General features: G+C 35.1%; 1 protein-coding gene across 1 annotated transcript in view; it reads right to left on the reverse strand.

The window, feature by feature from the left end:
- The window catches only part of tmtc2a (transmembrane O-mannosyltransferase targeting cadherins 2a), a 168,839-nt gene that overhangs the window by 51,603 nt on the left and 103,780 nt on the right, over window positions 1–13,456 (reverse strand). Inside the window, exons 3-4 of the mRNA XM_006633607.3 lie at window positions 7,616–8,441; window positions 1,209–1,323 (exon numbers count right to left, since the gene is read on the reverse strand). Of these exons, the coding sequence (XP_006633670.2) occupies window positions 1,209–1,323; window positions 7,616–8,441 (941 nt within the window). The remainder of the gene's footprint in view (window positions 1–1,208; window positions 1,324–7,615; window positions 8,442–13,456) is intronic.

The raw sequence follows: 13,456 nt of genomic DNA on the forward strand, positions 1-13,456 counted from the left end.
GAAACATAAAAAACACCATACTTTTGAATTAAAATAACAGTTTGGTTGTTTCTGGTATCATGACTTTATACAACAACAAGCTCAGGTCTTTTACCATTAATATATTGTACCAAGCAGACAGTTTCTGTATGATGTACTTTTTCTTTTCTTATTTTTTCCAGTATCTCTTCAGGAAAAAATCAAAATGCTTTGTTTTATTTACACATAGAACTTGAGAATAAAACATTTTTTTTTCCATTTCTCATTTCACTTTATTCAACAAAATCTCAAAATTAGCTACAAAGTCTGATATTATATATGTTCTACTACTAAACCTTTCAATGAAGGATTTTGTTGCCTTTCTCATAGAATGATTTCATTTCCACCAGCCGTGGTGCCAATTACCATCAAGTATATTGACACCATTGAAAGTGACAACTTAATTTATATGTAAAACATCTTTAGTTAATTGAAACTCCCTGGAATCTTCTATGCTAACAAAGCAGTTTTGTCACTATTTACCTTTACAGATTTGTTTTTTAAATGGAGAACAAAAATTAAAGTTTATACAATATAAAGCAGGTCATGAACTTTAAAAACTAAAACAGGAGCCCTGAAAATTAAAGTTTAACGACTCACAGTGTTAAAAATGACACTCCATGACGCATAATGCATACCAAATAGGTGTCAGATTAATCTGATATATTATTTGCCTTTAAATAAAGTTAGCACAAAATCATAAATTAAGGGAAGAAACAGCTCAAATACGCATAGCAAAAATAATTTAAAAAATTATTTATACTTATGAGTTAATTTTGATTTTCTGCACTGGAATATACATGTATATCTCCTTAATAGATATTTTAAATAACTTTCAGACTTTTTAAAAAATAAGTTGTTAAACAGCATTAGTATACTCTTTTTTACCTTTAGAAAGAGAAACAACTTAATCTAATGTACTTTTCAGGCATAAACACTTCATTTATGTATGCAGGATAGCATCCATGACACTTGGGGTTAATGTAAGCATAAGAGGAGCCCCAATTTTATAAAAGCCGCTGTCCTCCTCAGAGTTTAGAGAACATGATTAATGAAAACACTGTGACATAAAAAAGGCCTGTGGGGGGGAGACAACAAAACAATTGCATTGTTTCAAAGCATCTATGGATCAATTGTGGCATTCAGTACAGCATGTAGGAAAAAAACAGAGGTGAGTCATGCATACTTACAGATTATACAGCATATCAGCCATGTTTCTGCGGTAGTACAAGGCGTTTCTATAGGCCTTTTCAGCCTCTGCCATCTTGCCCTGGTTCTTGAGGACATTCCCAAGGTTACCCCATGCTGACAGGAAGACAAAAAACATTATTCAGCCTGGATTCTGGGATCTCAATGCAGACGAAAGGACATTTCAAATAAAAAAATTCTAATAGATGGCAGATTCGAAGCACAGTAACATTACTGGAGTTCTAAAGAAAGCAACAAACAGCTATTTCAGTTGAGCCCTGTTTACAGCAAATAGGCTCTAAATCCACTTCAGTTCTCTGCCTAATGCTGAATGCCTAAAAGCCTAGTTTTGTCACTTACTCTAATGTACATGAGCGCTGCTGTGTTGACAAATACTATAAATCCAGGCGGACAACATTTTTGAAAGCTGGCGACATATGGATATCAATGCATTTGGAACATAGTTTCATTTTATATGGACACTTGGTAGAACAAAAAGACGATGCAATCTTTCCCTGTTTGTTTTATGACAAGTATCTAAATCATAATTATATACAAATCTATATAAATACATATACAAATATATCTCTGTGGCTTTACTGATTGTATTTATTAATTTCTCATTTCATTTAAGATTAAAAGGAGCAATTAATAAATCTTAAACAGATGTCAATCCCAGCTGGTGGAACATCTTAAACTGGTATATGCTTTTAATAACAGATTGTGGTTTTATATATATATAGACCTTTGACCTCATTCTTTCATCAACTATTTAAGTCCAAACAACTGGCAGCTATGACCCATTAATTTTCAGGTGGGGGAATGGGTAGTGTATCATATGTGCTTTAATCTGCAATAAGTATCATCCATTTCTAAATGTCAGGGAACTAAAATGATTTATGTACGTATACTATATTATAGAAAGACTTAATGTATCTGCTGTGCAGAGATACAAAATTCAGTATAAAAGTCTTATAATTATTTTTTAACTCAAAACCACTAATTATCCAATTCCATACATGTATAAAATATAAACATTACTGCACAAGGGTCTTTAAAAGATTTATTAGAAGATAGAAGTGTTCCCCAGAGGATATTTTGAGGACACAGAGTTAGCGAATGGCTAATGCATTTATATGGCTTGTTTCATGACAATGAAGATGGTTTCGTAACTTTGCTGACGTAAATCCTGTCAATTAATATGGTGCTCTTTGTTAACAAAAGACAAGTGTTTTTCCAACAGAAAAACAAGCTGTAAGATGTGATGCAACTCAATGTTCTTCTCTCTAGCTCTACAGACCACTAAATGTGATTTAGAGGAGATAAGAGCAGCATTGTACAGGTATTAATAAAATGTCAGAGAACTAGGGAACATTTTAAAGTTTAAGCATTATGTAAAATGGACTAAACCGACAATTTAATTTTGGACAACTCTTTTGTCTTCAAGTAAATGGCTCACTGTGACTTAGAAAGCAGCACAAACGTTTCCCCTTCAATTGAAGTTAATTGTTTTATTATAGAAAGGCGTGATTTCAATACACCAGCCCTTAAATGATCAAATGAATGTAAAATGTTTTATGGAAGCTTTTAAAGACATTTTATGTGAATATATGAAAACATGTTAATCAATAAGAAGTACTGTGCCGGGCAAATAAAGTTAATTGAAAAAACAGAAATACCAAATACCTCTTGTTTCAACAATAAATCTTATGGTGGACATTTTGGTTTCATGTGAATAGTTCTGAGACAATCTATATCAGTGGTATTCTCTGTTAACAACATGACCTTTCTTGAATCCAAGGGTTGAACCATTAGCTTGTGTTTATGCAAACACAAGAGCACTACAAATGATTTATACCAGCATAGCTGCACAGTTACAAATAACATTACCACAAGTATTTAGGTGAATCTGATTGATTATCCTCATCTTCCAAGAAACAGGTCAACAAATTTACCTCGTCATGTTTTTGGAAAGGAGTTGCATTATTTCATTAATTTTCCATTATGTTTTAAATCCTGCTTGGCAGCATTTATTTATTGAAGTTACTCCACATCCACACTAAGTATCAAAAGAAACGTCACTCTATTAATAAACGTATATTTTAAAGAAAATAAAGTAAATAGATTTTAGATTATAATCTATTTTTGGCATTATTTTGAGTATTTGAATGTGAAAATAACGCTTTTGTGCAATTGGTATGTTGAAAGCTGGACTAAGTCACCACAGCGAGATTTGCCAGGAGTCATCTACAGAGACGAATCAGGGTTATGTGCAGAGCACACACATGGATGTCAGATGTGCAGAACAATCTGCTTTTTCATGTGTACAAAAGAACATTTAATCGAGATGTCCAAGTGTGATGGTCTGGGCAGGAGTGTATAGTAGTCACAGAACTCCAGTTGTAGTTATTAATCGCAGCTTGACTACATGGCAGTCCTGGGACCTCTTGTCATTCCGGTGAGCTACTTTGAACAGGAGAACAAGAGAAACCATTCTAAGACACGTCCTCATGCTGTAACAATGGTGTGACAGTTACAGTCGACCTGTCACTAGAGGCTTCTAATGGGCATTAATCTCTGAAAATAGCCACAGTGTGTGCCAATTATTACATAGTTGGTAAAGAGCTGAGAATTTCACACTCACATGGGTGTAATAAGGTTGTGCACAGAGCTAGTGTAAGTGTTTTTTTAAGCTATTGCGGTAAGAACTTGAAAAGGACCTACAAATAATAACATACAATACAGCTTCCTGGACTTTTCTCCTTGTGACCATCATGAGGTTTGTGTTTGCAGACCCCTTTGCCTCTCTGGGCGAGGGTGGAGTATGTCATTAAAAGCTTTCTTGCAAGATGACAATTTGACAGTTATGCTGTGGATGCCCTACTAGACTTCAGCTAGACTCGAGCCCCCCTGAACATTTCTGGAATAAGCTGGGCTAACACATAACATCTAGGGCTCATACAACTGTGAATTTGCTCAGATTCTAAGAGCAAAATGGGACAAAATCTAACAAGATAGCACCTGCAACCTGTGTGCCACAGATCAACAGCTTGTTTAGCTTCCAGCAGTGGCTACATTACATAATTATGGCTTTCACAATAACTATGCGCTAATAAACTGTTTTCACAAATGATAATCAGCATAATGAATTTACTTACCTATTTAACAGAATGTCAGTACACCTTTTATATAAGTATTGCTAAGAAAAGTCTCAATTATAAGTAATAACCTTCTTTTGATGCTCAGTATGTTATGCTTTTTTTCATAAAGCAACAATGCTATATTTCTTAAGTTCTTTTATCAGTGAAAATCTACTAATTTAACATTACTACTACTACATTACATTATTATTGATTCTCAAGTCAAATGTCGAAAAATTAAAAAAAACTTAAGGATCCTTTAACAATAGAGCAATCAGCCCGCATTAAGTCTGCTCATGCTACAAAACATGACAGGCAACCAAAGAAACTTGTAATAGCTCAGCTGGTCTGCCAGGGTAAACAGATAGTATTTGTCTTTACTGTTGCTTTTCTGAAAGGAAAACTGATTTTTTTAAAAAATGGTCCCCCTAATGGTCCCACTAACACCTCTTCAAGGAGCAACCTTAACTTTCCCAGGAGGTCTCCCATTCAGGTACTTGCACACCTGGTTCAGACATGCTTAGCTTCAGGGGGTTGCCAGTTCCGAGTTGCAGGGAGATATAACTGCTGGCATAAGCAGATGATTAAATTAAATATTGAACTTTAAGGTTTCATTTTCCATCGCCAACTCTCTGATAGCATTAACACTAGAAAGTCAACTCTATGAATTAGCTGTGGAATTGGGAATAAACAATGTTTATATTTCTGTTTTAGTTTAAAATGTATGGTAAAATATTAAGCCCAGTCACACATTACCGGCATCCATCTGTTCTGCTTCTGTTGGTTTGTAAAATTCAACACTACTGCTTTCACATTCCCTGGTGGAAACAAAAAACTGCTCCAACTGAGATGTGACCACCATTCAAGCGAATGCTAGTTCACTTCTTTGTGAACACGTGGCAAGTTGCCTAAATGAACCAAGCACGATTGCTAAGTAAACTCTAATGCAAATTACCTATGTATTGATGGATTTCAGAAGTCTTCATAAAATAACACAACTGTACAAGAACAGACTGAGAGCTAAAACTATGTTGTTAATATGTAAATGACGATATTACAGTGAATATAAATTGGACAGGGCAGCACATTTTTTGTTCAAGCACACTGAATGCAAACTCATACAATGATCTGTATTTAGCAACATACTGCAGCAATATCATAGAAGGGTGACATCTCTATTTCCAACATTTATAGTACCTCTAAGTTATTTTTTAAATGTATTAATCTAATCAGTAAGTGAACTGGAGGCATGTGACCATAAACAGTTAATTCTACTTTAAATTGTAAATTCAAAGCAACTCTAGAGGAATTACAGCTGATACTTAAGTATGTCAAATTTTAAAGTGAGACTGCCTCTTAGTTAAAACTAGTTGGTATAGTATATATGCTTCTGACCTGCCATTTTACACTGCAATTTCACAGAACCCTCCCTGTTTGCAGAATTATCGACGGACAGCGAATCTTTGTAACTATCACTAATTTCTTATGTTATTCGACTGCACTAACCATTTGAGCAGGATGTATTCCACTTTCCAGGTGGATGTAACTGAAAGCCTAGGATGTGATGTACTGTACAAGACATTTGATAATACCCCAAACCGTAGTGTAAGACAGACCTTTTGTTGAATGCAATCGCAGTTGCTATGGAATTTTGCAACAGGCAACTACCTTTAAAAAGTGCTCAAATGCACAGATCTCTGTGATTTTATATAGATTTTTATTTTATTAGTAGTAATGATCTTCTGGTAAGTAAGACACAGAGTACTGCCAAATGTTTACATTTGATAATGAAGTTTTCTAAATGTCTTGGCAGCTAACTAATTAATATGGAAACTAAGACATTGATTATTAAACATGTTGGTTTCTCTGTAATTTGTTTCTAATTGTAACAAAGAACACATATAGAAAGACTGGAAAAAAAATCTGAATTGTTCATCTTCACTCCTATCCCTTGATTAACTGTGTCATCCTGAACATCTACTGGTTTCCTCATTAAAAATATAAGGTACTACAGATATACAGTATAATATTAAGTTATAAAAAGTACTCTAACTCTAACTTTAAAGTGAAGCATACTGTACTCTCACTCAGAGCAAATATGCTGGCAAATAAACCATGAATTACTTCAACTGAGTCCTAGTTCCGTATACAAGTAGCCAGTTTGAGAGAGACTCCTTCCTGTTTAAAGTTAGAGTAAGCCCTCAAGTAGATTGCAGGAAATGCTATTAACTAAAATGATCTTGGTTTATGTTCATTATGAAAGTAATAATAGCAATTTTAGAGGTGAAAAGTAGCAATGCAAATGTTCTTCTATGAGAATATAAAGTAAACATAGCCCCCCAACAAATTAGAATTCTTCTTTTTTTGAGTCCTACAAATTATAATTTTTCTAATTTGTAGGACACATAAGCCTTGGCAGGATTTTCTTCAACAGCAAAACTTTCAAGACTGGGCATAAGCTTTGTAATTTAAGACGGTTTAGAAATCTTGTCCATATAAAGATTGAAATTGAGAATTGCATGAAAAAAAACATAAAATAAACTACTACTGTAAACATGATCAAGATAAAACTCATTCAAGGTAGAAATGAAGTGGGATATGGAAAATACATAAAAATTCTAAGGAAAAGCAGCTGATGGAAACAAGGAAATTTAGTTTGGACACAAGAGGATGATAACTCTTTATAAGTTTTGACATACAGTAAGGCCAAATTATCCAGGCTATATTTTGAAACATTGTAAGGTAGATCAAATATGCATGTGACCCGCTTTTCTAAAACGGATGGAGGTTGTGCAAGATAAATGCTCAAAGTAAGGAATGGAAAAACCAACTCTACTCACAGTAGAGCAATACTGCAAGATCATACCATAAAGATCTTCAATATACCGTACATGCACACAGGTCTTGGATAGTTAACAGTTGTGATTTCAGTGATTTCAGTATCAAGCACTACTGCTTGCTTTAGTCCTGTAAAAGCTGACCAAACTCAACACACTATTCAGCTCAGTCATCACAGCAAAATGGAGTCAGATACTGGTTACTGACTTAGTTTTTCAACCAATTTGCCTCCCTAAGCCATATTATGAAAACAAAATTTCATGATACAATGATTCATATTAAAACATTTAAAAAACATTTTCATTGACTTTTGCATTTTTTTTTTGTAAATAACGAGGTTTCTGCAACCATTACTCCAATTCCTTCAATTCATCATTCATCATCACACGATATCCTGTAACATGCTGCTTGACTGGTGAAGAAGGATTTACCTTTTGCTGGGTTCACATTTATCCCTGACTTATATAACATCTCCTCGTTCTGCCAGTCCTGGTTCCTCAGCACAGTCTTAATCCCATATAGAATGATCAAAATGGCACTACAATATAACAAAAGACTCCTCAGGAATTTTCTCCTTAATCTGACATAAAGGGTCCTCATTCCCACAGTTACCAACAGACAAAAGCCCATGCTTGGTATATAGAGTACACGCTCTGCTATTACAAAGCCCACGTAGAAAAAAAGATTAGTGGCAGGCAGAAAGGGCAAAGACAACAGCCCTAAAGAGAACACCACTATGTTTTCTGTGCTGGGCAGTGATGTCCTTGGGATGTAGTGGTTTTTTATGCCATTCTCAGCGCTTTTTGTGGGACTAAACTCCTCGTTTGAGTGCTCTGCTTCTGAATGACAACTATGTCCATTTGTATTAGGCTTCCCATTCATCACGTATGCTTTACCATTGGTCTCCTTAACCTTTGTTTGATTCCGGAGACCGAACCAAGCTAAGAGCAGTAATCCAATGTAAAAGGCAACAGTGTGAAGGTTCCTCCAGTCACCAAGGGTCCTGAGCAAAGGCAGGGCATCCATGGACCAATCAAAGCTAAGGGTATCCGGGCACAGGAACAGCCATACATTGGCGGCAGGTAGGTAAAAGAAGGTCAGAGTCCGTGTCCAAGGGCTGTCTGAGTCAGCTGCTGGGTTGTCAGAATTTGAGAAGCTGGGTGGCTTGTTCCCCATCCAGTAGAAGCGGGCCGCTAGTAAGGTGGCACCCCAGGTGGCAAGCAAACTCACACTCAGAAAGAGAGAGGTATTCTTTTTCTGTAAGACAAAAAAAAACACTTATCAGATTTGGAAATTAAAAAAAAATGGAAAAAAAAATAATGGATAATGTGTTCTAATAAAAAATGATAATGTAACTTTCTGCATGGTCTGTCGTGCTTGGAGTGAAAGAACTAGTGTCATGGGTGTTTCTGGACAAGGCAGCACTATTCCCTGTGACAGTCTCTACTGTATGTTTACTCAGAGATTTTAAACTCTTATGATGTCAGGAAAGAATTTTCTAAATACTATGAAAATGTATTTCTTATAATACAATTCTTACATTATGTAAAGAAAAGTTGAACTATCTAAGTTTTATTTTACAGTACCAAGTCTGGTTTAGAATGAAAAGCATTTTAAGATTAACTCATATTTAAGACAATATCAATATAATGCTTTCTAGGCAACATTTTTTACTGCAGAAGGCTATGGCTATATATGGTGCTATATACTGTACATCATTTATAGAAGCCAAGGACACTTTCATGGTCTTAAGAAGGGGTCTCCTTACTCTTTTTTCTCTTTTGTTGGGTGGATGGGTGTACAGTAGTGCACATTAGAACACTGCAGTTTGTTGTATGCATGCTTATTTTCAAAAGGCTATTCCTCAGACCCTCAGTGAAAAAGATTCAATTCTAGTTCCTTTTTTTGGTGTAAAATACTGATATGTTAGGACATCTGGGCTGCTTCACCATCATAGATAAAAACAAAAGAAGGCTAATAAAAGTGCATATCAATCATAGGACAGCTTTGATATTAAACACATACTTATGTGCTGCATGGATATGGTTTTGATGTATTAATAGAGAGTTTAAACATTTCACACTTCAGAAAGTATATGTCCAAAATAGTATTTTCACATTAGTATCGCAAGAGGAGCACAGGAGTAACTACTATAACTGTAGAGTGTCTTTCAAAAGTCTTTGTCCCATTCTAGTGATCTTCAGTTTTGTTTAGTTATAAATGATGTATATACATTTTAATGTGTATATTTTTAATAAGGGGGGTATGGTGGCACAGTGATTAACATTACTGCCATGCAGTACTGGAACACCCAAGATCAATTCTTGAGATGCATCTTCATGGAGTTGGCATCTTCTCCCCATGTTCGTGTGGGTTTCCTCCGGGTGCTCCGGTTTCCTCCCACAGTTCAAAGACGACAAACTGGTAGGGTGACTGTTTCTGTAAATGTGGCCCTGGTGTGAGTGAGTGCATGTCACTGTCTGTGTATGTCTTTTGGAAGACTGGCATCCCATCCTGGGTGTATCAACCTTGAGACTGTTGCTTGCCAGGCTAGGCTCGGCTCCACCCTCAACCTAGTACTGAATAAAATTGTTCAGAAAATGAATGGGTGGATATTTTTTAAACAAAACATGAATGCTCAGACTGAACAAGTTTATGCATGAAAGAAGTTAAATGTCAGTAAAAACTGCAAAGGAAAATAAAAAAAAAACTAAAATATATTACCCATTTAACCCAAGTGAAACTGCTTACATTTATTCTAAATGCAAAAGTGAAGTAGAATGAAACATAAAATAACCAAATTCCCACCAAAGAGCATGATTACGTCTGTTACTTAGTTCACATTCATGGTTGTGAAAACCATGAAGGCAGAAATCCTTAAACATGAATATTGTGAGAAGCTCATAGAGTGATCAGTGTCAAACAGAGTGAACATGTATCCATTTAATGGCACTCAAAAACAAATTCGATTTTCATAAAAATAATGAAGCCTAGAGAATATAACCAGGAACAGTAATATCACTCACTTTTACTGTTATCTAGAAAAAAATAGTATCCTCTCTTGCCAAAACAGTATTTCAGAAAAAAAGATTCTACACATATGGAAATATAGGTTATTTTCTGTGATTATTCATAGTCTAAGGACTGAAAAAAATGTCAGTTAAATGAGATACAAATAGGTTTTTATTGGTATTTTAGACAGGAAAAAAATAACACTCACTGTAAACAACACTTTAACATGATCTACAAAATAAAATAATGTACTGTACTGTTCTATTTACGTGCTCCCTTACAGAATATTACACTATTCTAACAGAATATTAAAATATCCTAAAATACTAACAGGATGCTGTTACCAGGAAGGTCCAAGGGATGCTACATTTAGAAGAAAGAAGGAGTCTTTTCTTCATAAACCTGTATGGCACAGTCCAGTCCAATCCCAGCTTCAGAAGCAAAACTCCAGTTTTAACAAGCAAGTCAAAGACTATGCCAGCCACTGTGGGCAAGTCTTTAAATTCTTGGTACTTGGTCTGTGAAAATACAAACACAGACTGGGCACTAGTTCATGACATGTGCAACAGGCATTCTAGAAAAAGATGAGAAGATAACCGAAAATATTATTGTCAGCCTTCCATTAATTTTCCAGATCTTTATACAGACATTATTTATAAACTCAGAGCACTCTGCCACCTTTCATGTAGCACACCCTCCTCAGGTGGTGCTCGTCTCAGACGTTTATGAAATTTTACGATGCTGCTGTTACACACAAGCATGGTTTCCATTCTAAATACAACGGAATCACCATTCAAAATATAGCACTCCACCAGCTACAGATGATATTGATTTTTTTTTCTTGTATTGCTGCAGTGTGATATCTGGATGTTATCTTTTACAAGGAATGCTATGTTGGAAAATACAACTACTACAGTATATTAAAACATTACGTGTCTAGATCTAAGTTTACAAAACAGTACAAATGCTTACAACTTTCAGGGTAGCTTTCACTTAAGTAAAAGAAAAGAAGAACACTTCTAAACATACACTAATATTTCCAGAGGCAGAAAGCTGAAAAAATTAACAAATGTTTTTTGAAAAAATAAAATAAATGGTTTTACTTTCAAGTCACAGACATGTCTTATAATCTCAAAGAAAAAAAATTCCAGTTAAACATTGAAGAAAGAAACAACATCACATTACAAGTGACATCATCAAGCTTCAACCAAATTACAAGCTCCTAATCAATTCAGAATTAAAACAACTGACAGCTTTACAATGATACAAAGATACCTTGACATCTCTGTGCTATTGTGGTAGCAGCTGTATTTTTTCCCTGAAGAAAAATGGTGTCTTTTTGTTCCGGGTTTCTAAAGGGTAAAAGGGTTAGAGCAACCATGTCGCAGTACCCACAAGAAAAACTATTCATCTAAACAATATCAAGATTAATCTACTTATAGTTTCAACCACACACTGTGCCACTTTAGTTTATGCACGCTTTAGCTGAAACTATATATTTTTTGTATTCAAGATGGGGAAACAAAGGGAGAAAAGAAGTACTGTACTGAATAATCTTTTTAACAATAAAAAAGACTAAATAACAATGTTATTTTCAGCAACTCCATTGCCTGCTATTCATACCTTGTTTGATTTGATTTCATGAGGGTTTTGTACTTGATCTCTGGTTTAGTTACTTCATCCCTCGGAGAGCTCCTTGTTATTTGTCTTCTGTGCCTTGCTGTGTTTCATTACATTGTCAAGACCCCATGGAAAATGAGATGTCTTATGTCAACGGAATGAGGCAGTAAACACTGTCCTCTGTGGCATCTTTAAATAAGATGTTGCAGAAGACAAGTGCTGTAGCATTTCTAGACAAAACGACTGAGTGAGAACAGTGTGTGGGATGAGAACAATATACTGGGATGCAGGAAGCGGCATTTGTCTTAATAATTGAGAGGCAAGGCTCTTTGCAAATCCTATTCACAATCAGTGGATTTACATTGACTTGAATGCGTTTTTATCAGCCACAGAGCTAAAACATCATAGGCTTTTCATAATAAAAAAGCAGATTATAGACAATCATTAAATGGTATGCCCCTTTGAAGCTGCATCATATAGCATGGTCCGGTTGTGAAAAACACGCTTCTACGTAATTAAGCACATTAAGAGATTCTTAATCTAAATGAGGAAATGTGTTGAATGGGCCTAAGTAATGTGATTAATAGAAACCCAGCACAAAAATTATACATTCAGAAAAATGGATGTCCTACAGATACCACCATTACGTTATGCCTTGTAAAGAATCTTTTTTATTTGCTAACAAACCTTGCTCAAACGGACCTGCCAATCTTGAGAAACTTAGCCCATTGAGCAAAAGGGAGCATGACAGTGTCCAGCTAAAGCTGTTACAATAAAGAACACCAATCTGTCATTCTTCTGGATTAGGAGTTGCCCTCCTTGTCTGTGGGTTAATTTAAGTTGCTTAGAAACCACCAGGTCTTTGGTTCACTCCCTTTTCCCATTACTTAGTAATTAAGGAACAACTGTCCAAACTGCGCGGTCACTTCCCTACAGAGAGCAATAAAAGTGAATAAAGGAAACAGCTGCGCAAGCAGCACACAACGAAGATTGCAAAAGAAATAAAAAAAAAAACTAAACATTTAGGTTTCAGGAATGGTACGATTCTAGTAGATGAGAAATATATAGTAAGTATTCCAGACAAATCCTACTTCTACAAGGTTTGTAGAGTAGCTGCAGCATTATAGAATCAAATCAATTCTAGGGGGGCTTTCTCAATATGAATTTCCCTTTTAATTGAACATTCAGGTTAGAAGCTGCTGGAGAAAGCATTAGCTGCTGGAACGCAGGCCACTGGCCTATATTAAACTGGACAAAACACACAGGGAATTCTGTCAGTTTTGGTCACTTTCCAAGGGGATAGACAGAACCACAAAATAAAAGCTTATGTCTGCTGACCAGAAAATGATAGAAAATGCTCAGTGTTTCAGATAAATCTGAGATTCAAAAAATCAAGAACACTATTGTGAAGCATTTAAAATAAATAAGGTATAATCCTCTTAACTTTTACTAAATGTAAAACTATATACATTATCTTGAAATATTTGAAAATAAGGTGTTGATATACTTTAAAAGCTATGAATTGTTGAATTGAATATGTTTATTATATTCTAAACACTAAGCTTGGTTTATTTTCTAAAAATACATTAAATTACAATGACAGTATAACATTTTTAGTTTCATCTGATACTGGCCTTATG

Source organism: Lepisosteus oculatus, chromosome 7, assembly GCF_040954835.1.
Source record: "Lepisosteus oculatus isolate fLepOcu1 chromosome 7, fLepOcu1.hap2, whole genome shotgun sequence".
Taxonomy (NCBI): domain Eukaryota; kingdom Metazoa; phylum Chordata; class Actinopteri; order Semionotiformes; family Lepisosteidae; genus Lepisosteus; species Lepisosteus oculatus.